The 25,323-nt window shown below is 44.2% G+C and overlaps 1 protein-coding gene across 30 annotated transcripts in view; it reads left to right on the top strand.

Annotated features, from left to right (window-relative positions):
- The first annotated feature begins 1,730 nt into the window (after positions 1-1,730).
- MAGI1 (membrane associated guanylate kinase, WW and PDZ domain containing 1) overlaps positions 1,731-25,323 on the top strand; it is a 757,001-nt gene continuing 733,408 nt past the window's right edge. For 8 of the 30 annotated variants that reach the window (XM_056804383.1, XM_007500035.3, XM_056804386.1 and 5 more), the window contains exon 1: positions 1,735-3,030. In XM_056804383.1, the coding sequence (XP_056660361.1) occupies positions 2,718-3,030 (313 nt within the window). In that variant the 5' untranslated portion in view covers positions 1,735-2,717. Of the gene's footprint in view, positions 3,031-25,323 lie in introns of all 30 variants that reach the window. The other 22 variants (XM_056804389.1, XM_056804390.1, XM_056804391.1 and 19 more) reach the window with 6 other exon arrangements.

Genomic DNA, 25,323 nt, shown 5'->3' with positions numbered 1-25,323 from the left:
CTGTCTCTGGCCTCTTTTTGTAACCTGAGCTCAGTGCCTTGCATACAGTAGAAACTTAACAAATGTTGATTGATTGATTGATTGGGTCATGCACCTAGGTGACATAAGGTAAGAATTGGAACCTAGAAGACTGAAGGTAGAATCTGACCAGACATTTGCTAGCTGTGAGACCCTGGACAATTCACTTGACCGAGACTCAGTTTCCCCATTTGTAAAAAAGGGATAATAAATAGCATCCATCTTAGGGTTGCTGTGGGTATCCAATTCACATATGTAAAGTGCTTTGCGAATCTTAAAGCAAGACAGCAGTGCTAGCTATTATTTTTGGATAGCTCAACATGGTCTTTAGGGGTTTTAATGTAAACTTTTTATTTAGAACCCATATGTGTGCACTTAAAATTTTATTGATGCCTTTTGCTTTTCCATCACACTCGAGATATTTCTTCCCTTTGAAAAGCCAACCTTCCTTGTGACAAAGAAAAAAGAATCAGCATCTAAACTGCTTATGTCCAAGAGTACATGCAACATTCTGTGCCATTGACACTCCAGGTGTTCCCTTCAAACTCCTTCCCTCCTTAGTATTCCTAAATCCCTTCCCAATAGAAAATGTGAGAGTTCGCCCACTTTAGGGGTTTCTTGTGAGGGAGGGGGGTCAGATCTGAGAATTAGCCATCCCTCTTTCTTTGGGATTTCTTCCAGCCAGCTCTCTATGTTGGTACCTCTCACCCATGCAACAGAAGTCTGTTATATAACCCTGGAGAGTCCTGCACAGGCAAGAATTCTGCAGCAGAGATGAGCAACCAGCAAAAGATGATGGCTGAGTGCTGGGGACTTAAGCCAACACCTGAGAGGCAGGGATGGTTAGAAACAAGCTCACTGCTTGTCGTTTTCCCTTCTTGCGTCACAGGTTTCCTTGCCTCATCTATAGTCCTTGGACATTCATTAACATACACAGGAGCGTTTGCTCTAGCGATTGAGTAACCCAAGGGTTCCAAAGAGCAGAGCCTGAATAATAGTGGCCAGAGAGAGAGAACAGCAGGATTGCTACTAGACTGAAGGGTTTAGAAAGACCCCCAGCTCCCCCAGATGCCTTTCTTTATTAGTCTTCCACCGTCTCGGTAGGATCTTAGATCAAGACCCGGAAGGAACTTTAGAACTGAATTGGTACAACTTTCTCATTTTACAAAGGAAGAAATTGAGAGGCCCAGAGAGTTGGAGTGTTTTGCCCAAGGGCACACCGCAAGAGCACAAAGCCAAGTCAGGATTCGTACTCAGGTTTTCAGACTGCATGATCTAGGGCTTTCTCCACCGCCCTCGGAGCTCTTTAAGAAGTCGCCAACATGTGATTTACATGAAGCCCAGATGGGCTCGTCTTTGGTCCCCAAGGAGAACCACACCCCCGGGGATGGAGAGGAGGGGAGCAGAGCCCAGTCTTCCTCCCAGGAGAGTGGCCTTGGCCACTCGGGTACGCCCGTTTAGTAGGGCAGGGGATCAAGGCCAGCGGAAGAAGAGTGCGGGGCCGGTCCTGTCCTCGGCCCGAGGGGCAGATCAGCTGGCTGAGACCTCCCGGGGCCAGCCCTGCGTAGTCAGTCCCCACGCCTCTCTGGCTGGCCTCGGGGAGTCAGAGTCCAAGCGGGAAAGGGAGGGGCGGGCTGGGCCGGCTCCCTGACTGGCAGCCGGCTTGGCCACTGGCCAAAGGAGGTTAATAGGCTCAGGGTCGGCGTGGCTGCGTGCTGGATCCCGATCTGCCTGTCCAGCGGCGCCAGGGGATCCAAAGCCTTGATCCACACGAGACCCCATTCTAAATTGTGCAGGTACCGAAGAAAAAAAAAAGTTGAAAATAGACCCTGAGCAGGGTAGTGCGGGGAAAGGAAAACCACCCGCCTCTCCGAAGTTGTTGGACTAATGCATCAGAGCAGAGGGGGTAGTTTGCGCCCGGGAATGATGCGGCGTTAGGACCCAGCGGGAATAACTTTGGAATCTCATGCGAAGGGGAGGGGGCGGGGAAGGAGGTAGCAGTTTCAGGGCGCAGGCGCGCGCGTTTACTATCGCCGGTCGTGGAGCTCGGTGGGACGGAATAGAATGAAATGTAACAAAACAAGCTGTGCCTTTGTAGCTCTTTAAAGGGGCCGCGGTCCCTGCCCTCCCGCCTCCAGCCTCCTTCCCCTCGGACGTGCCCTCCACCTAGAGCCGGGTTCGGGGCTCCTGGGAAACTGGTCCGTAAAGGTTAGTCCTTGCTGAAGCCCACTTGGGGGGGCAGCGCGTCCGGGGAGAGCGTCCGGGGAGGAAACCCAGCTCTCTAGGAGGCAGGAGAGAGGGAGAAGAGGAAGGCACCAGCCCGGAGTGGGCTACGCTCCCTGGGCGCCCTGGGCCGGCTGCGCTGCGTGGATCTCCGGGGACTGGAATGCAAACAAAGCTGGCCGCGGGCAGGGGCGGGAGCCCGGAGGCGCTGAGAAAGTTTGCCTAAGGATGGCTTGAGCTGGGGGAGGGAGAGCCGGCAAAGTTTCTTTCGGACGCGTCTGTCTTCGGGGGTGCCCTCTGGGGACATGCCCCTTCTGTGCCCTAGCTGATCTTCGGGGCTGGAGCTGCTGCTGCTGCTGTCGGGGACCACCTGTTTCGCATTCCTGTGGATCTGCGGGGCAGCTCGCGTGTGCGTGTGCACCCGAGTGTGTTTCGGGGCTAAAGGGCTGAGGGGCACCGCGCGCCCGCCCTGCACCATGTCGAAAGTCGTCCAGAAGAAGAATCACTGGACCACCAAGGTGCATCAGTGCACCGTGACCCGGGGGCCCCAGGGCGAGCTGGGGCTCACAGTCCTGGGGGGAGCCGAGTACGGCGAGTTCCCCTACGTGGGCTCCGTGGAGCCCGACGCCGAGCTAGGGCTTACCAGCAGTGGCGAGAGCAACAGTCTGAGCGAGGGCGAGCTGCTGCTGGAAGTGCACGGCGTCCGCGTGTCCGGCTTGCCCCGCTACGACGTGTTGGGAGTTCTCCAGAGCTGCAAGGAGTCCGTCACCTTCAAGGCCGTCAGACCAGGTGAGAAGGAGGCGCCACAGCAGATGGTGCTGCCGGTGGTGGTCCGTACTCGCGCCGATCCTCTACCTTGAGGGAGCGAACCCAACCCCGCGTGTGCGTGTGTGTGTGTGTGTGTGGGGGGGGGGTGCCTCACTACTCCGGCCACTCTCTGCCCAGGAGTAAGAGAAGTGGAGCCTGGCACCTTTTAGTGCATCGCAGAAATCCAAGTTTGCACCAGAATTTTAGAAGGGCCTTAGCCTACCTGGAGAACTTTGCGGGGCTTGGCTAAGGAGCTTGGCTGGGCAAGCCTGTTATCATTCCCCAGATCCAAGTTAACCGCAAGGTGTTCCTCAGCCTTAGGCTGGGGGAGGGGAAGGATGCTGAGACTAACGAATGTGATTCCCAGCAAAAAGTGGAATAGAGAGACACCGCCCCCCCTCCCCATTCCCGATCAGAACTGAAGGAGGGGCTACGATGTGGACATCTTCTATACTCCACTTCCTCTGTTTTGTTTCCCCTTCTCTGCCCAACCTAGAGCCCAGTGCCAGGTAAGGGGTGGTTTAACTTCTCTTCTTATCCGACCTCCTCACCCCATCGCATCTCATCTCCCCATCAACGCAAGATTGTGCCCAATAGTCCTGGCAATTAGTTTTCCCTCCCCCCCTCCCCCCAAGGTCTTATCTTCCCACTACAGATTTCTCCAATATGGGATGGGTTTCCAGGTGTTTCCAAACCGTAATTTGGGCTATTTCTCTTTGTGGCCCATTTAAAAGCATTGTAAGTCAAAGCCCCCGGATCTGGGCTTTGGGGGCAAGTGATGGTTGGAGGTGGAGAGGGGAGGGGGTTTAGTGCGTGTCTGAGGTTGGCATAAGATGGAGCTGGTTCCATGGAGAATGTTAATGACCCTTTGACAAGTTGGAGTAGGGATTATAGTACCTGGTGAGGGAGAGGGCCACCAGCCCTTCGTCTGCCCCTGCGTCACCTCTTAAAGGAGCCCCACTTTCCACACGTTCAGGACTGACTTCAGTTGCTTGAAAGGGCTCCGGCCTCAGGACGTGGCGTTCAGTTTTTGAAAATGGGGAAAAGCCCCGATCTGCAGAAACCCTTGGTCTAGGAGGGGCATGGCTGTGTAACTGCAAAAGGCAGCCACCAGACTCCCCTGGGATGGAACGCCAAAGGAGGTGGGCTTCTAGCCAGCCCTGGTGAAAACTTCCCACATATAGATGACAGCCTGCCTGGGAAGGGAAGGCAGGTTGCAGAGGAAGGAAGAGCCTGGGCTGGGCTGGGCAATTCCTCTCCTCTTTCAAAGAGGGCTTATCCAGATGAAGGGAGTGGCTGCGGAGGAAACCTCGCTGCCTATTTCCCCCCGATTTTGGAGAGAAAACCCTGCTCTGCATAAAGACCACTCCCTTCTCTCCCCACCTCATCCTTGTATTCTTGTATCTCTCTGGAGACGGTTAAACTGCTTTTCCTAGTTTCAGAGACACAGCAGGCTTTGAGTGCCAGGAAACTGTTCCCTTTGGGAGTGATTCAGGTTATTAGGACTAGAGAAAGTTTTGAAGGGTTGGATTGATGCATTTAACACACACCTGTAGGTTCGAATGACCTGATATAACTGTCAGTGGATGATCGGGTTAAAGGGAGTGGCATAGACTTCCTCTTTGACCTAGCTAGAACTTGGGGAGCAGGGGGTTCTTGATCTCTGCCTCTTTGTGGAAGCTGCTGAATCAGCATGCCCTGGGCGGGGGAGGGGGGGCAGAATGCTCCTGAGGACCTTTCTCCTCTTCCCAGAATGTTTGCCTTTGGTGGCCTGAGGCAGTCGCCTGGGGTTGCCAAAGGAGGGATGCATCCCAAGCGATTTCTGAAGTTTCCCCTGGTCGCTGGTAGGGCGGTACTTTTTGGTGGTGGTGGGGTGTGTGGGTGGGTGCTTTAGAATGAAGCTATCTGCAGGGAAGCCTTGGATGGCTTGGAATCCAGTGCACTTGGGAAAGCTGGTGTTTGTGCCATCTTTATGCAGGCAACAGAGCTGGCATAGTTGCCTCATTAAGGCATAAAGATGACTGTGAGTCAGAGCAGCAGTAATCCTAGGAGCAGCCCATCCTCCTTAGCTGGCACACCGCAAAGGAAAGCGTGACATTAGTGTTGCTCTGTGCCCAGCCATGCTCAGGTGTCCTATGGGGAAGGGGGCTCTCAGAGGGAAAACGCAGGGGCTCATTGTAAAGGAAGGCAGGGGAAATCTGGTCTTTGGGCATGATTATGGGCCCTGGAAAGACTTAGGAAAGTTGTCTGAAGTCTCTTCAGTTTCTGAATGGAAAATGTTTTGTTTGCTGTTTGGGGAAGGGGAGATCCTTGGTGGACCAAAACCTGGACAAAGTTCTGAGTGGGAAAGAATGGCTAAAGGTGAAGAAATGGTGATTCTTAATTCCTAAAGCCAGTAGGACTATAGTAGAGAACTCTCTGCATTTGAAATGGGATGGCCTTGGGCGAGAATGCCATTTGCTACTTCCAACCTGGGTGACCTTGAGCAAGTTACTTAATCTGTGGGATTTTGATCCCTCTTCTGTAAAATGGACTCCTAGGAGAAGATGACCAGTAAGGACCTTGCTAGCTTTAAATCCTAAGAACCAAGGAGTAAGGGAATTCAAGATCCTTATTCCTTCCTCTATTCACAGCCTCTTAGTTGTCATTGAGGTGTGTAATCCTGGGGAAGACTTTGGGGGTGGGGGAACTTCATATGGAAAGAGAGCCCATTCAGTAAGAGCACGTCTTATTTCAGAACAAGATAAAGGAGAGGTTTCTGAGTCTTGTCATAACCATAAGCCTAGAGATGGATCTTGGGCAGGTCCTGGAACAGAGAAGAAGTGAGAGAGAAATGGATACTTACATATATATATATATATATATATACACACACACACACACACACACACACACACACAGATCTCTCCGAAAATAGAATGTGAGCTTCTTTAGGGCAAAGATTGTTTTGCTTTTTTCTTTCCATCTCTAATACCAAACTCAGGGGTACAGAGAAGGTGCCTAAGAAATGCCTCTTGATTGAAAGCCATGTTAGTAGGCTAAAGGAAGAAAAGTAAAGGGTTTGACTGACATTTGAATGAATTATGGAATATTAAAGCTTTAAGGAATTGTAGAATTCATCCTGATAAAGCTGTCATTCTAGAAGGGAGGGAAGCCAGGGCATGGAAATGTAGATAGAACTACGGAGTCCGATTTGGAAGGGATCTCTCAGGTCTTAGAGTCCAATCTGTGTCTGGCAGAGAACCTTCTCCAAGCCATCACCAGCAAGTGTGTGTGTGTGTGTGTGTGTGTGTGTGTGTTTAAACCCTTATCTTCCATCTTAGAATCAATACTGGATATTAGAGTGGTAACGGCTAGGCAACTATGGTTAAGTGACTTGCCTGGGGTCACACAGGAAGTATCATGTCACATTTGAACTCAGATCTTCCTACTTCCAGGCCTGGCTCTCTATCCAACTGAGCCACCTAATTGCCCCAGTATATGTTTTCGTTGTTGTTGTTATTGGTCATTTGTTTTTGAAGGGGACCAATGACATCACAGGGTGATGTTTTGACTTTCTCATGACCTGGATTTAAGGGAGGCAGAGTTGGACAAGTTGACAGCCTCAGTGTGTGTTAGATGCTCACTGAGCATCCCTTCCCTAACAGGCTACAAAACTTGATCAGGGCTCCAAGGCAAGGTCCCTGATGTCTATTTTATCCCTTCTCCCGTTTACACAGGCTGGTGAAGGGGGTAGGTGATTGGTTAAGGGCATCCACCCCCTACGACAGTTCTAGGATTAGAACCCAGCTTGTTTAGTATTAATAACTCCATCAAGGTCACACGAGGCTGGGACTAGAACTCATGTTTCCTGACAAGTCCAGGGTAGGGTTTTTCTCACTATTCCACGCACTTGCTTTGTGGATTCCATCGTCTAAGTGTATGACAGTTGGTTGTCCAAGCTATTGGCAGGTGCAACCCCAGACCGAGCAGCCAATAATCCCTGAGTTACTCTTTTGGATTTAGATCATTATGTTTTAAGGGGAGGGGGTGGGGGTGAGACAGGGCCAGATTACCACTGATAATTCTGCTTTGCCTGGGCTAATAGGTGATTAGTTTTTCCTCCTCCTGTATGCACTAGCCCTGGTATGGGAGTCCATTTAGATTCCCCTGGGTGGAATCCAAAAGCTATTCTGGAATTTAACATTTTTCATGGATAATACAGAAGATGGGTAATTCAGATGTGGTCAATGAGAATGTACTCGTTATGAGACAAGATGAATTTTACTTTGGTCGTGGGTTCCAGTCCTAGAGATCTGTATACTAAACTGAATATAGAGACCCTGATTGGCCCTGGAGACCAGTACTGCTGTATAGTGCCAAGGAGAGAATGCGCTGGACCACTGAGAAAATTGGGTCTGAGCTCTATCTCTGCATCCCACATCTAGAACCTTTGGGGCCATGTGTCCTACTAGACAGAGGCTATCTAATGCAGCTCTCTCATTTTACAAATCAGGAAATAGATCCATGAAAATAAAGGAACTTGTCAAAGATGATACAGATGGTGAGCATTAAAGATGGGATTTGAATCCAGGTCCATTGCCTCCAGGGCTTATTCTCTCCCCATGTTCCCTTTTAGCCTGGGTCATAGATGAAGAGCTGGAAGGGACTATAGGGATCAAGTCCAACTTTCTCACTGAAGATTTGGCCAATGTCGTACAGGTTGTAAGTGGCAAAACTGGCATTCGGACCCATATCATCAAATCCCAAATTCAGCTCTCTGTCCATTGGACAACACTGCCTCTTTTGACTTAAAGAGAGTCACTTTCCCACAATGAGACTATTTCTTCATCTTTCAAAGGATGAACTAGCTTCGATGATCACAAAGGTTCTTTCAGATTCTGAGGTTCCAGAAGTGTGTGGATGCCAAGAAAAATCCCATAACCCACAAATCCCCAAGCAAATCCTAGATTTTTTTTTTTTAAACCCTTACCTTCGTCTTGGAGTCAATACTGTGTATTGGCTCCAAGGCAGAAGAGTGGTAAGGGCTAGGCAATGGGGGTCAAGTGACTTGCCCAGGGTCACACAGCTAGGAAGTGGCGGAGGCCAGATTTGAACCTAGGACCTCCCATCTCTAGGCCTGGCTCTCAATCCACTGAGCTACCCAGCTGCCCCCGCAAATCCTAGATTTTTAAAAATTTAAATACTTGTAGAAGAGCATGGTAGTGGATTCCCCAAATGGCATTTTACAGGGAGTGTGGTTACCTATTTTCCCAGGATGACTTTGTGGTTTTGCAAAATATACAGGAACTGAAACTGCCCTCCTTGATCAAAAGACGGATATGAAGTTAAGAATAAGCACATTCAGCAAACAGAAGAAAACTCGTCCTCTACCATGTATCTTAATTAAAACGGTTTGACACACGGGGCTTTTTGTCCCAGGTATTTATGTAGTTAAAAAACTATCACTAAATCAGTTGTGTTTCTCATTTTAACTATCATGTCTTTCCTCCTCACTTTTCCTTGATCACAGAAAACTTATTTCTATGTTCTCTCCCTTTTCTGATCAGGTCTCAAATACATTTTTAGAAACAAAACTAGCTGAGTCTTTCCCTGCTGCCTTTTTTTCTGTAACATTGGCTGCTCATTGTTAGAGATATTCCTTCCCAGAATGATAGATTTAGAACTGGAAGTGACCGTAGATGTCATCTGAGGGTAGCTAGGTGCATTGCATAGAGAGACAGGAGGTCCTGGGTTCATGTCTAGCCTCAGACATTTTCTAGCTGTGTGACCCTGGACAAGTCACTTAACCCTAAATGACTATAACTCTTATCACTCTTCTGCCTTGGAATTGATACTTAGTCTCAATTAGAAGACAGACAGTAAGAGTTTTAAAAAAATACAACTGTATGTATCTAAGGCAAGGTTCAAACTCAAGTCTTCTAGATTCCAAGTTCAGGACCCATTCCCATGGAGCCATCTAGCTGCCTATCTCTCTTCCCCTCATTCCCCTAAAGTGTCCCTTAGGTTCTGTGTCTTGGTGAATTCTCTACCTTTCTTGTCCTTCATTCAACTTTCTCTCATGAAAGGAAATAGAAGGTAATATAATAATAATAGCTGAATTTATTTAGCCCTGGAAGGTTTGTATAGTATTTTACATACATTAACTCATTTTACTTCCTCTGGGGTAGGGAGTAGGTGTTAAGCATACTAAAACTTGGTTCAGTGACTTGTCCAAGGTCACTTGGCTAATATGTGTCTAAGGGGAGATCTGAATACAGCATTCTATCCACTGTGCCATTGGAGACCTGGATTCCACAAGGAATCCCAGTCTGATGGTAGCCTTAATTTTCTCATCTAGAAAATGTTGTTCCTAATACCTATAGTGAGTTGTTGTAGAGCTCTAATGAAAGCTAAAGAGCTTTGTCCACTTTAGTCACCTAAATGCCAGCTTTTAATAGCATTTGGGGTTTTTAATGGGTTTATTCATCTGTATAACTATTTATTTATGTACACATTTAGGTATATAGTTGACAACTAGATCTCTGATTTCAATGGCATGGGGAATTTCTAGGGATTGTACTCACTCTGCCCTGAATTTAGCACTGGCTTTGCAATTTGTACTTTTACAGATTTTACATATGAGGAAACTGAGGCAATCAGGGCTAAGTGACTTGCCCAGGGTCACACAGCTAATAAGTGTCTGAGGGTGAATTTGAACTGATAAAGATGAATCTTCTGACTATCTATTGAACACCTAGCTGCACTAATGTGGAAGTTACTGCTAAGACTTCAAACTCTCCGAGGATTGGGCTTGTTTTACTTTTGGCTTTAGAGTTAGCTATGATAAAGCAGATAGAGTGAGGAAGTCCTTCCCCTGACACTTATTGGCTGTGTGACCCGGGGCAATTAATTCACTTAACCCCTCAATGTCCCAAGCAACTTTGCAGAAAATGCTCTCATTTGGGCTTCCACTGTATTGTGGAATCCCCGCTTCAGTCCTTATGCCTGCCCTATCCCCATGGCCCAGCTTGGTGTAAAGGGGCTGAAATACACATGCTTGTCAATTGCCACAGCTGACTATGTCACCTGCCCAGTAGTCTGAATGAAGCCTGAAACAGCAAGTCCTTATCCTTAGGCTTTGAGAGGCAGGGAGGGATTCTGGGAGTTTGGGGGACTTCCCTCCTTAAACGGGCACTTGTCTATGATGCTGGTTTGAATTTCTAAGCAGTACAACTCAAAGCATTTCATCCTCTCTGCTTTTCCTACCTCTTTTGTCCCCTGTCTTTATTTCTGAACAGATTTTTTTTCTTCTGAGCTAAACTTTCTCAAATCAATTTGTTCCTGGTTATTTCTGAGGCCAAAAGAGCAGCCTCTCCTGGGCACTACTTTTGATCTCAAGGAAACTGCAGCTTTAAAAACATACCAGGCACCAGGACAGGCAACCTGGCTTTACTGTAGTTTGTAATCTACCCTTTACTATAGGCTGTGATTTTTTTTTTAAATGTTAACTTGACCTTATGATGAAACTGTGATATTGTTGGCTATGGGATCTACTGGCATCCATTACACAGCTAGTTGGTAATGCCAGAATTGATTATATGTGCCAAAGAAAGCATAAACTATGGCCTCATAGGGCTGAATGTGAAAGTATTCTGAAATCTCTTTACCAGGAGAGTTTCCATGAGGGATGCAGCCTTCTCAGCTAGGTTTATCTACTGGAAAGCATCATTTGTTAAAGAGTTGGCATACCCATTTTAATGTGTGGATGTATGTTGCCTCAGTTTTCTCATCTGTAAAAGAAGAAAATGACAAGCCACTCTAGTATCTTTGCCAAGAAAACCACAAATAGGATCAGGAAGAGTCAGACCTGACTGAAAATAGCCAAACAAAAATAAATATGTGGAATCTATACACCAACCTTGTCACAAATCATAGATCTATGATTAAAAGGGAACTAAGAGGCTTTCTAATCCAACCCACCCATTTTACAGATGAAGAACCTTAATAATAGGGAGGTTAAAATGGCCAGATTTTCTGAGGATTGACGTTAATGTCTTGACAAATTTAACTGCTGCTTCCCCTCCTTTCAGATTAAATGTGAATCCTGAAGCTTTCCTGAAATGTTTGTTCTTGGTTTCTGTGCTGTAGGCCTCCTTTAAGTATAGAACTGCCTTGAAATGAGGTCCTTTTTATACTCCATTAATCGTCTTCAGATGAGAAGGCTAAGACACACCTGTTTATACTGCAGGTAGCTAGTGTAATGGCTCCCACATTGTAAGAGAAGACCAGACAGAGTGGTAATTAGGGTGGGGCAACTGGGGCTTTGCCTCTGGGCACAGATTTAGAGAGTGCTGCCACCCATTAATGTCCTTTAGTTGCATAGAAACAAGAGTTAGTTGTTATTTCTTGCTAGTTATGAGATTCTGGTTTACTAAAATGGGAAACTATCAGATAGGAAGCCAGGTGACTCACCACCCCCATCCTAGGTATTATTATCCTGCCTTAACTGAAGGCAAATGTCTGCCATTTGCTCCAGGCCAAGGTTGTGGTACCAACCTTAGGTTCAGTTCTGTGTTATGGCTTCAGTCAAGGGACCTCCATTTTCATCTGGGTTCTATCACTAGCTTTGAGCATGCCAACTCTGGATCTCATTTATTCTCCTTAATTCTAAAGAGTACGTTGGACTAGAGAACCCAATCAGCTGGGAAATTCTATGAAAATGGAAAATCAGTGAATTCTGGGTAGTAAGTGATGTTTATGTTGAAGTTTTAAAATAGAAGGATGGATTTTAAAAAGTCTCTCTATTTTGTTCCTCAACTTTGAAATTCCTACGGAAAGTGAAGGAAATTAAAATTCAGACTGAAGCATATACTGATTTCCAAATCACTTGTCTTTTTTTAGGTTCTAGTAAATGTAAAAATGTTGACATCCCAGTAGTGAGAGGAGAACCTACATTGATGGGTCCATGGAGTCACATTAATATTAGATTAATTAATGGACTTATAGTCAATGGACTTGGGTGCAAACCAACCTCTTCTAGTTATTTCCAAAATGACCTCAGACAATTCACTGAGTGCATCAAGGACTCAGTTTTCTCATACTTAAAGTGAGGGGTTGGATTCAGTGGTGATCTGATCAGCCCAATATGAAATTTAGAAGTATGTCCTTGTGTGGAGTCTTTGTGTTTATAAAGTAGCTCCAATGTAACCTAGAGGGGAGGAGCCGCTAGGTGGTACGGTGGATAGAACACCAGATATGGAATCAGGAAGACTCTTCTTCCTGAGTTCAAAACTGGTCTCAGACACTTATTAGCTAGGCCATCCTGCACAAGTCAAAAACCCTTTTAGCCTCAGTTTCCTCTTCTGTAAAATGAGTTGGAGAAGGAAATGGCAAAGCACTCCAATATGTTTCCCAAGAAAACCCCAAAATGGGATCATGAAATGACTCAACAATAACAAGCTGGAGGGGATGGCATGGATTGTGATGGGTGTGTGTGTGTGTGTGGCTAGGAAAGGTCTTCTGCAGAAGGTACACTTATGGTGAGACTTCAAGGGAGCCAGGGATGGTAATCAGTAGAAGTGAGGAGGGTCAGTCAGTATTTTAATGCAGCATTCTAACCAAGGATTCTGTTAATTTGGAGGTTCAACTCTCCAAAGTCCCACTCTGCTGTTGCTTCCTCTATTCAAGAGCTCAGATCTGGCAGCCATTCCAGGGCTCTTTCTCCTAAACCACACTAAAAAGCCTAATCAAGACAGATATGTGTGAAAGGCTGGGAGTGTGACGTTCTGGGCTCATGGGAGATGAAAGAGCTCAGCAGATCGTACCAGTAATGCTTGTGGTATGCCAGCAATGTAGTTTGTTCTGTAGTGGCTTACCAGTGATAACAGTTCTTTGGAGGGTTCCGGGGGAATGTATAGGGAGCCCCTTTCCAAGCTCCAGAATTTGGCTGTTGCAGAGCTCATGAGGGCATGCAGGGAGTAGGGCTGGAGACTTTTCTGTTTCTATCTCCAGTAGGATTAGAATGAGTTACAGAACACTGTTCTGTTCTCATGCTGTGCATCTCTACCCTCCTTATTACGATGGGCAGCATTTCTTCTTCTCCTACCATGAGGGGAATCTTTCAGCCTTGTCATGAGACAAACTCTCCCTCCCTATGTGGACAGCAGGACCATGGTGCCATGGAGAACAATTATCATGTAATTGGAAGCAGTGTTTCAAAATTATTGCTACTCAAGATGTCAATAACCTGAATGTTCCGTATTTTTCTTTTTTTCTTTTTTTTTTTAATTTTATAGTATTTTATTTGATCATTTCCATGCATTTTTCATTAAAGACAAAGAGCATTTTCTTTTCCTCCCTCCCACCCACCGTGGCCGACGCGTGGTTCCACTGGTATCACATGTGTTCTTGATTCGAACCCATTGCCATGTTGTTAGTATTTGCATTAGAGTGTTCGTTTAGAGTCTATCCTCTGTCATGTCCCCTCAGCCATTGTAGTCAGGCAGTTGCTTTTCCTCGGTGTTTCTACTCCCTCAGTTTGTCCTCTGCTTATGGATAGTGTTTTTTCTCCTTGATCCCTGCAGATTGTGCAGGGACATTACACTGCCACTAATGGAGAAGTCCATTACGTTCGATTATACCACAGTGTGTCAGTCTCTGTGTACAATGTTCTCCTGGTTCTGCTCCTCTCGCTCTGCATCACTTCCTGGAGGTTGTTCCAGTCTCCATGGAATTCCTCCACTTTATTATTCCTTTTTGTATAATAGTATTCCATCACCAACATATACCACAATTTGTTCAGCCATTCCCCAATTGATGGGCATCCCCTCGTTTTCCAATTTTTGGCCACCATGTTCCGTATTTTTCTAAGGAAAAAAAGTCCATGGCTTTCAACTTCAGAGGTAGTGTGATAGGGGAAAAGTCCTTGGATTTCGAGTTGGAGAGATTGGGGTCTAGGAGCTCTTTGACTTTGGGCCCCTCATGTGGCCCATCATCTAGAAAATGAATGGGTTGGGTTTAGGTGACTTCTAAGGTCCCTTCCCACCCTAAATCTATGAGGCAGCTAGGAAGATAGAGTACTAGACCTGGAGTCAGCAAGACCTGAATTCAAATCCAGCCTTATATACTTAACTAGCTTTGTTTTAAGTCATTTAACCTTTTTATTTGCCTCCATTTCTTCATTTGTAAAATGAAGATGATAATAATAGGACCTCCCAGGGTTGTTGTAAGAATGAAAGCTTTGCAAACTTTAAAGTGATGTCTAGGTCTTAGCTATCTATTATTATCCTATAAACATATAGATTGTTTAGATGCTGGATTTTTTATATGCATAATGTGAAAGCACATGGCCTGAAAGGGCTTGGAATCAAGGGAAATGAATACAAATCCTGTCTTTGCCCCTTATAATTATGGACAAGTTCAGTTACATCTCTGAAACTCAGTATCCTCATCTATAAAATGGGGTTATAACACCTGTAGAACTTACATAATAGGGTATTTTGGGTTTTTTTATGCTGAGAAAATTTATTTAAAGCACTTTACAGGTCTTAAAGTATCATTTAAAATGTCAGTTGGTGGTATCGTTTATCTTGTCCCCATCTTTTACTTATTATGATTTCATTTCTTTCAATATATAGTTGATAGAATTTAGATACAGACGATCCTGGGATAAGTTGCTGTTCTGCTTTTAAAAAAGGAATTGCTTGGCAAATTGTTGTATCAGATGAATACAATGATTTACCTTTTTCAATTGAATAAGACAATGGGGATGCCAGGAGCCAACAGGATGTGTATATATATATATATATACCCCTATTTGGGGTTTTCTTGGCAGAGATACTGGAGTGGTTTCCCATTTCCTTCTCCAGATCATTTTACAGATGAGGAAACCAAGTCAAATAGGGTTAAGTACCAAGGTTACATAGCTGGTAAGTATCTAAAGCTACATTTGAATTCAGATCTTCCTGATTCTAAACCCAGTGCTCTACTTCTTCCACTGTGCCATGTAGCTTCTCTCCCTCTCCCTCCATCCCTCCTTCTCTCTCTCTCTCTCTCTCTCTCTCTCTCTCTCTCTCTCTCTCTCTCTCTCTCTCTTTCTCCCTCTCCCCCTATCTCTCTCCATAACTAGGTTCTTATTCATACATTTTCTCAATAGTTTCTTCCTTCAGATCTTCCTTTCCCTTTCCTACTTATTATTGTAATAATGATTTTGCCACTGACTGGGGGTGTGTGTGTGAGATGCTGAAATAGGTTACTAGGGAGGTTGTGAAATGTCCTTACCCAGACATCTTTTTAAGCTCTAAGAAGGTTTTAATTCATCTGCTTGACTCTAATGTCCTTCCAGGAGGCAGAGATTAGATTTATTTCTCCCCAGTGAAGTGTTTGCAAAGCTCCCCCTGCTCCTGTGTAGCTGCCCTGAATGTCTGTAGGAACCCCAGCCTTTTGATTAGATAACAAGGATCAACATCTCTTAGGATGTTCGTTATCCTCTGTTTCAGCCACCTGAACAGGTTAGTGCGGCAGAGGTTCTGGTCCCTAATCCCCAAAGCCTCTAGGGTCAAGGGATGGCCCAAGCATTGGTGAGGTCATTAAAGGATGTCTTGGCTAGTCCCCCAGACATGGCTGACCTGCAGGTAACCCGATTCCACTTAATTAGGAAATGTTGTTAAGTTTTTGAGAAGCCACCAGAATTGGGGGTAATTAGGTGACATAGAGCATAGACTGTTGGGCCTGGAGTTAGGAAGGCTACCTAATATCTAATCTAATATCGAATTTGTATTAATAGTAGTTCAGATTTGGCCTCAGAAGCTGACTAGATGTGTGACCCTGAGCAAGTCAGTTAACGTCTGCTTGCCTCATTTTCCCTGACTATAAATAGGGGATAATTACCCTTTTGGTTGTGGTGAGGATCAAATGAGAAAATATTTATAAAGTGTTTAGCAAAGTGCCTGGCACATAGTAGGTGCCATATACATGTTGGTTATTATTATTATTATCATCTGTAAAATGGGGATAATAATAGCACCTGTTTCCCAGGCTTGTTGTAAGCATCAAAGGAGATTATCTTTATATATACTGGGTGTATAGACGAGTGTATTTATATATATAAAGTATATTGCAAAACTTCCAGAATTATATGGATGTTGGCAGTGATCATGATTACCCTGGACCCAGAGGGAATACACAAACTACCCTGCCCTAGTGATGCCCCTTTAATCATGACATAAGTGCAACCTTCCTATATGAGAATGATAGTTCCCATTTATAAAGTTCTTTGAAGTTTGTAAAGTATTCTACATATACTAGGTGCTATTATCCTCTTATTTTATAGAAATAACTTTCCAAAGGACAAATAGCTAAGAAGGGAGCAGAATTAGGATTTGAACTCAGCTCTTCCCAAGTCCAAGTATAGTATTTTAACCATGCCATAAGATGGTGCTCAGGGTTATGAGCTTAGAGCAATCTCACCCTCCAGAACTCTTGGGCTACATCACCATTTCACATACTTGTGGGTTTTCTGGGTCTATGCAGTCTTCACCTGGATGCTTTCTTGAGATTGCCTTCTTTTAAACTTGATGAAAAACTTGTTGGCTGAAATATCCATAACTTATTTTTAAGGCACATTAAATATACACAGCCATATGTCTGACTTTTGTATAATGATTTAAGATGGGTGTCTGCCAGTGGATGTAACGTTTTGAACTGTAAGGAAAAACCCTGCGTTAATTGGGCTGAGAACATTCTAGGGCCTTCCTTTGACCAGATGTGTGCCCTAGATAGGGTCAGTGCTTATACAACCTAGATAAGAAGGTCTAGGAATGCATCTCCTCAGCCTGATTTAAATATGATCAGCATTTTACTACCTGGATTTCTGGCCAAGCATCAGAAGCCACATCTGATACAGAGAGCATGCTTACTTCCTCCTCTAGCTATCAGCCTGTTTGTGGTTCTGGGACTTCCTTAGGAATTCAAGATTCGAAACCAGCTTGTTAAAAAAAAATAACTCTGGTGCCATAGAAAATGCACATCTTGGGTTTTTGTTGTTGCCATTTGTTTTAAAGCAGAACATCTGAATCGAAGGTCTTAATGTTCTTTTCTTGCCATCAAATGGTATCCATCATGTATCTTTGAATGGAGTTGGCTCTTCAGAGTTATTCAGAAGGCAGGATTTCAGGACTGAAGGTTCTAGAAAGAAAGTACAGGACATGTATAGAAAGAAACATAGTCCTAATTGGCCCTGGGGAACATTCTCGTCCCCCAATGTGCCTGTTGATACGGGAGAGCTGATAGTGCCTCCCCATTTTTTCTGCATTAGTAGGCAGTTTTTAGACAAGCTCATGGGCTTGCAAAGTCGAGATCTAGACAAGGGATGAGTCTCAGCTGTACTATTTCTTAGCTGTTTGACTTTGGACAAAACTTTGGTCTCCTCTGTAAAATGGGAGAATAACACTGGTGCTACCAGTCTCACAGAGTTATTGTGAGGAGTGAATGAGGTAAGGTACAACGTGGCATACCCCCAAGTGCTACATAAGTGGAAGTTGTTTTAGTTTAGCAAAACAACTAAGCATTTATTAAACATCCACTTAATTAAGCCAGTCACTGGAGTGGGGACTGGTGGCACAAATAAAATATATAATTATTATAATTTAAAAAATCTTTACCTTCTGTCTTAGATTTAATACTGGGTATTGGTTCCAAGGCAGAAGAGTGGTAAGGGTTAGGCAATGGGGGTGAAGGGACTTGCCCAGGGTCACACAGCTAGGAAGTGTCCAAGACCACACTTGAACCCAGGACCCCCTGTCTCTAGGTCTGGCTCTTAATCCACTGAGCTACCTAATCCAGAACAAGGACTTATTAAGCATAGCCCATAGTCAGTATCCATCCAGCATGCATTATCCTTCTGGTCATCATGCTTTGGTTTTTCTGTGGTCATAATGTTTCATTTATCCCATTCTTTGAGTATAACCAGGAGATTAATGGAACTAAAAATGGCAGTAAGCAACTTGGGGGTTGTTGAAGGCACCATATTGTTTTCCAAGTAAGATGGAGCCCTCTCTTCTCTTCCTCCTCATCTGGGATTTTAGACCAAACTTTTTAGGCCAAATGCAATGTCTGCCCAAGGCAGGCTGAATGATAGACTAATTCATTGGACTCAGCTACCATAGCTGTATGTCAAGATAACAGTATTCTTTTCCACTTTGTTTTTCTAATCCAAATGATTGCTCTTATCTCTTTTCCTTTGGCATAGATTTCACCTACATGGCTCTCTCATCTAGTTTAATTTGTACCTCTCTAGGAATCCTCTCAACAACTTTGCTGAGAATTTACCTTTACATTTCTGGTGATGGTGGGAGCCGGGGACCCAGTGCCTCCTCAGATAGCTGGTTCTACTCCTGGATAGTTCTCTAGAGTCCCAGAGTGTCAGGTAGGAAACAGGCCACTACAACCATTTATTAAGTCCTTACTTTGTGCCAGGCACTGATTAGTGTTGGGGATAGAAAGAGAAACAGAAGGCAATCCCTGCCCTCAAGGAGCTTCCTTTTTAATGGGAGAAGTCACTGCATAATAGATAAGGAGAAAGCATGGGAGAGAAGGAGGATGTGGAGGGGTGCCTCTATGGAGACAGAATAATGAAGTCTGGAAAGTCAGAAGAAAAGCCTGCGGAAGAATGAAGCATTGCGAGTCTGGGCCGATCTCCAGAATGGAGGCTCCTGGAAGCAACTCACTAATGGGAGAAGGGAACTAACATGGCAGAGGGGAAGTTTCAAGGTGAGATGGCAGCTGAGTCATGGTGGCAAAATCTGAAGAAAATAAGAAACACAGTCAAGAGGGGATGGAAATGTGCATTAGTCCAGTGTTGTCTGCAAATATGAGTATTTTGAGGTACTTCCCATCAGTACCAAATTGTCCTTTTTTGTGGTTGTTACATAGAATCTCTGTGACTTGTGGGGTAGCTAGGTGGTGAAGTGGAGAGAGTTCCAGGCCTGGAGTCAGGAAGGCTCATCTTCCTAAGTTCAAATCCAGCCTCAGACATTAGCTGTATGAGATCCTGGGCAAGTCATTTTATCCTGTTGGCCTCAGTTTCTTCATCTGTAAAATGACTTGGAGAAGGAAACAGCCAACCACTGTAAAATCTCTGCCAAGAAAATCCTGAACGACCGAAATGACCAAACAACAATAATTTTGATTGTGACAGACACACTCTCTAAGGAGACATAGGTATGCCTATTTAACCCCTCAGTTGTCCTCACTGTATAGTCCTATAGCTTTATTTTAAAATAGATCTTATGACTTTCTGTCAAAACCATTTTTTCCAATCCTGTCCTCTAAGTTGTTTTTCCTTATGACAAAGAGAAATATACAAACACATTGGAAATAGAAACCTTGCCTCACAACTAATATATGCATCATTAGGTCCTGGTGGTCTCCTACCTCTTCGTCTGTTTGCTCATGTCTTTCTAATCCTCTAGTTTTAATGGATGCTTGGGAGACTCCTTATTGGAGGAGAGCATTCAGGGCAACATCTTGTTTTGTCTAGTGTTCTTTAAAAAGGAAACAGAACACCTAGAGACAAGTACTGTACAGTGATGTCTTCAGTTCTCTACCCCTTTCAGACAGATGGGTAATTTTAGCAATATGGTACAGGGTATCTGTAAGGACGTGACGTAATGTATGCATGAGCCATTGCCATAAAGATTTTATAGAGATGAGGAAGCATATGACTGGGGAGTTTAGTTTTTCTTTCTGTAGAAGCATTGCCCATTATCTTTTCCATACTTTTTAGAATTTCACACTCTTGGACATAGCTTAAAAAACAATCCTTGGGTGTTTTTCAAGATTGAATTTCTTTTGTAGCTATTGGTTAGGTTTAGCTATCCTACTTGACTTCTCTCAAGGCACCATTTTGTTTTGGAAAGAGAACAGGGCTCCAGTCTCGGCTGTCATTCAGTATCCATCTGACCTTGCAGTAAATTGCTCAATATCACTGGGTCTCCTTTTCCTCTTTTGAAAATGGAGCGGGTTGAAGTAGGTAAGTTTTGTGGTCCTTTCCATCCCTTAAGTGCCATTGTCACTTTCCCACCCCATACATCAGGTACTGTGGGTGTAAGAACTGAATGGGGTGGTTTGCCTCTTGGTGGAGTTGAAAATAGAACGTTATAAAAACTTCAGCAGGTCTGTTTCATTTCACACCTGTTTATTTTCTTCTTTCAAGTCACCCAGAAAATGCTCAAGGGATGGCCTGACTTGGCTGTATCTCAAACCAAGCTCATTTGCAAAGGAGTTGGTAATCTAATCTGGTGTTTGTCTTGGCTGCCCTGGTTCTCGTCAAGGAGATTAAAGGTTTGCTGCCCACAGTGGTTCTGAGATCATTGGGCCTCCTTGTGGTGGGCTTTGGCTGCTGGTTTTAATTCAGTGGCACATGATAGGTGCCTAATAAATGTTTGTTGCTTGGTTGAATATGACCAGTGCTAATATTAAGTCCTTGCTGTATATAAGACCCAGTGCCATGGACTTGGGATATAAAGACAAAGAGTGAAAAATTCTTGCTCTTGAGGAGTTTAGAGCTGTAGGGTTGGATTAGTCAATCCATCCACTGCTGCACCCATGGCCCTTCCATACCTTGGCACACGATTTTATGGTTTGCTCCGACTAAAACCCGGTTCATTCCATGGGATCCATTCTACATATTTCTTTAACAAACTAGACTGGACTTCTGAACCCAGACCTAGACTTTCTCTAGGGTGATGATTACTGAACTTCCCAGCATTAGAGACCTGCCAGAACTTCTGTTTCACTGCCCCAGCTCTGGAGAACGTAGAGTCAATTAGGGAACAAGCATCTATTGGGCTCTTATCTTTGGTTAGGCATGTGGTCTTGAAGCATTGAATTTTGCTCTGTAGAATGATTGGTCATTCTGCCTAATTTAAATCTAGGACTGAAAGATCTCTACTAACTGGGTGAGGATGGACCTATAGGGTTCTCTGGTTTTGATTAGGGTTTACTTTGCCTCTTATTTTTTGTTAGGAAGAAAAATAAAGTTAACCCACTTCCTTCTTAAGTGACTTTGGGACAACTCACTTACTTGCCCTTGGGCCTCAGTTTTCTCCTCTGTAAAAATGCCTCATTCAGATGACATGGCCTTTGAGGGTCCTTTTAGCTCTAGATTTATGGTTCTATGATTAAAGTTTTTGTAAAATGAAAACTGAGGTAAAGCAATGGAAAAGCTGATGAATCTAGAATCAGAAAACCTGAGTTCAAATTCTACCTATGGTACTCTTTATCAATATGATCTTGGGCAAATCATTAATCATTCTGTTCCTCTGTTTCCTCGCCTGTAAAATGAGGGAATTGGACCCAAGACCTCTCTCAGCTTTTCAGATCCCAAGTTGTGGATAACCAGATGTGGCTGTTAAACTTTTCAAGGCATGACTTATTTATCTATTTTGGAACTTAGTCCTTTACCCCCTCTTCCCTCCGCGTTAGCACAGCAGAACTTTTGTCAGTTGATTGTTGAAAACTCAAGTTTTGTTTGGCTGACTCTTGCATTTCTAAGGTGCCTTCCCTCTTGCACCTGGGGCATATTTCCATCTCAGCAGGTAGGGCTCTGGTGTGTTGTCCCTTGCCACCTAGGGCATCAAGAATGCCCAGAAAGCTGTAATGAGAACCCTTGAGTTGGCATGGAATTCGGCTTCTGTCCATTGCTTAGAAGTACCCAGGGATGGAATATGCTGGGGAAAGCTTCCTTTGCATGGCATTTTCAGCCAGGTCATCTTTTAAGCTGCTGAGCCAGAGTCCTTTCAGAAGAACAACAATCCTTGGCAAAAATCTATGGCCAAGCAGCTTCATAATGGATATGGAAGCTTATTGAGACACGCACAGATCTCAGAACAACAGAAGCAAAGTTGGAAAGGTCCACTGAAGTTTTCTAGACCAGACTTAACTGGACTTATTTCAAGACACCCCAGCGGTGCTCACCCACCCAGCCTTGGCTTGAGGACATCCAAGGATCCAAGTCCTCCTTGGATGTCCTCAAGCCAAGGCGCAGGAACCCTCTACCCCTCATTCCAAGGTTTGTAATGTCTTGATCCAAAGGACAAAGCCAGGGGCATAGAGAAGGGGATGGGATGCTCCAGAAATGCCCATGCTGCTCTTGTCTCTCCGTAGAGTGGGAAGGAAACCTCTGCATGACCTTTGATTTGGAGCTGTTTGGTGTTCTCATGTTGTAAATGAGGAAGAACGAGGCACGATTTCTTTATGGACTAGGAAGTCATTTCTGCCAGAAAAACCAGGCTATAAAATGTGGAGCTCTATCCAGTTAAAGAGTAATCTGAAGTTATTCTAAGCAGAATGACTTTTACGCCAAAACAAGACCAGTTGGAAGGAGTTTTGCTGGCGAGCTCTAGAAACATGATCATCCATGGGAACAGTCCTCTGATTGGAGGGACAGTATCCTGGGGTTTGGTGAAAACACAGTGAGTCACCCTATTGCTCCAGGCTTTTCGCTTCCTCTAGTAAAGGCTCGAGGAAGAAATTTGGGGGCATAAGTGGGGGAGCAAGTACAATTGCACAGTCAATGGCTGGGTTTCCCGTGCCAGGAGAAGAAAGGTCACGAGTATTGATGAGACAAAGAGATTTGTAAGAGGTTTTGGCAATTTCTTTTTTAATTCCCTGAAGACCTGAGTAGGTCATTCAAAGCAAAGCTTGTTCAAGTGGGGACCACTTGTGATACCAAATAAAGCCCTTCTGAAACATGAAGTGGGGCCCAAGCCCCTGGGAACAGCACATGCACTCCCAGAAGGCTTTTCACCCTGAGAAAGGATTCATCAGGTGAGTGAAGCTCTTGGTTCTTGTTCAGTTTTCCCAGGAGGAGGAAAGCCAGCTTTAGGTTAAATTATTTTACTTATATTTCACTTTAAGATTTACAAATCACTTTATACCAATTATCTCATTTGACCTTCACAACTACCTTGGGAAGTAGGTGCTATTGTTATCAGCCCTATTGCATAGAACTAGGTTAAATGACTTGCCCAGGGTCACTCAGCGAATTAGTATCTGAGGCCAGATCTGACCTCTAGTCTTCCTGACCCCAGGCACAGTGCTCTGTGCCAGAGGATGCCAGAGGGAATAGGGGTAGGGCTGAATCTGTGATTTCATTGGTATAAAGAAGATTAATAATAGCTGAAATTTAGTCAGGGAAGAACCTGTGATTTAATTATATAATGAAGATTAATAATAGTTGAGATTTTAATCAGGAAAGTGCCACATTATACTTTGGTGTTTGAATTTCCTTTTCAATGTCTCTATTCTACTCTAATTTACATGTGGAATGTCACAAACTGCTTTTATCCATCTATGTTATTTTTTTTAATAAAGCATTTTCCATTCCTAGAAAAAAGCACAATTGGCCCTTTTGGGTATTTCTTTTTCTCTCATTTAGCCACAGCAGATTAGAACTTACCTAGTAAGTCTATGTACTCGTGAACAGAAGCCATTAATTCACCTGACAACAGCTCTCAGATAATCAATCTACCATATGACAGACTCTGATGCAAAGATGAATGGGAAGTCACTGGTCTTGCCCTCAAGGAGCTTATGTTCTCCCCCTCTGTGTATTAGTACATAGAATATATACAAAATAAGATCCAAGGCTGTTTGGAGGGAGAAGATTAGTTCGGGGTGGGGGGGGATCAGAGGAGGCTCAATTTAGATCTAAATGCTGAAGAACTTTGGGGGCATAATTGGGGGCATACATTCTCTTTTATCAAATATGGGGCAAGAATCTTTGAAGAAAGTAAGTAAATAACTCCAGGAAAAGGTCAGATGTGTGTAACTATAGTCACACTCAGTTTCTACAGGGCTGATCTTATTGTACAAGTCAATTACCTAAGCATATGCCACCGCCATATATGTGAAGACTAAGATTCCTGAGGGCAGATATCGTGCCCAATCCAATATGGCTCAGGTCTCTAGTTCTTTCTTTGGGAAACAACAATAATTCCCCATGCAAATCAGCAATTATGAGGCTGAGGCTGCCAGCCTGATCCCCAGTCTTGACCATTTTCCAGGGAATCTCTTTTAAATAACAGAAAAGAACACTTGGTTGCATGTTCTCTAGTGGCTCATGGGTTTCTTTAAATAATAATTTTTTTTTTGAAGTGATGACTTGAAGACATTTTGAGCCCTGGAGGAAGGAACTTTGTCATCAAAGACAACACGATTGCTGGGGAGCCAGGATGGGTCACCTAACCTTGGTGTCCTTCCAGCTTTCTTAATCTGAGTTCCTTTGGTACACATATTTCTAAGATGAAAATATGGCATCTCTGGTGCTTTGTTTCTCTTCTATCTAACTTTAGCTTAATATATGTTTTATGATTACAATGATTGCTGAGATGTACTTTGAAATGGCTTTGTCAAGTGAAGGAGCATTAATTTTATTTTTAAAATTCATATTTTCTGTCTTAGAATCAAAGGATCGATTCTAAGATAGAGGATCGGCAAAGGCTGGGCAATGGGGGTTAAGTGACTTGCCCAAAGTCACTCGAACTTGAAAGTGTCTGAGGCCAAGTTTGAACCCAGATCCTCCCTACTTCAGGCTCTTCACTGTGCCCTCTAGCTGCCCCAGGAAGAGAGTGAGTCAGCCTGTTTCTTGTGGTTTTTCTCTTTAGCTAGTAAAGGCTTGAAGAAGAAAATTTGGGAGCATGAATGGGGGCATACATTCTCTTTTTATCAAATATAGATCAAGAATCTTTGAAAATGGTTCCTAAAAAGGGGCAGCTAGGTGGCTCTGGGAATTGAGAGCTAGTCCTAAAGATAGGAGCTGGTAGGTATAAATCTGACCTCAGATATTTCCTAGTTGCTTGACTCTGGGCAAGTCACTTAACCCACGAGGAACACCTCCACCATCAAGTTTTCCAGCTCTATTACATAGTGATTTTTCTCCTATGTTTGTATTTGTATTCTCAGTGCTGATCACAGTGCCTGACCCATAGTAAGGGCTTAATAAATACTTTATCTAATCCAATCTAAATCTCTGCTGTACAATTCTGAGGCTTTGCAGTTCTTGACCAGGTTTCCTCAGACACTAATACGTTAGAAATCTTCTTCATGTTGTTTTAACATCTTGGTGGCCCCAGTGTCCCTCCATTTGTTCCTCAGTTCTCATTGTCACCTCTTGGCCAGCCTTCCTTCCCTTCTGATCCCTTGCATCTGCAATCCTCAAGCAGCTAATATAATTAATTACATTAATACACTGTTAATTCTGGAGAGGGGCACCTAGGTGCTGATGTGGATAGA

This window comes from Monodelphis domestica, chromosome 7, assembly GCF_027887165.1.
Source record: "Monodelphis domestica isolate mMonDom1 chromosome 7, mMonDom1.pri, whole genome shotgun sequence".
Lineage (NCBI taxonomy): Eukaryota > Metazoa > Chordata > Mammalia > Didelphimorphia > Didelphidae > Monodelphis > Monodelphis domestica.
The sequence above is the reverse complement of the archived record's forward strand: the minus strand, read 5'-3'. Positions and strand labels throughout refer to the sequence as shown.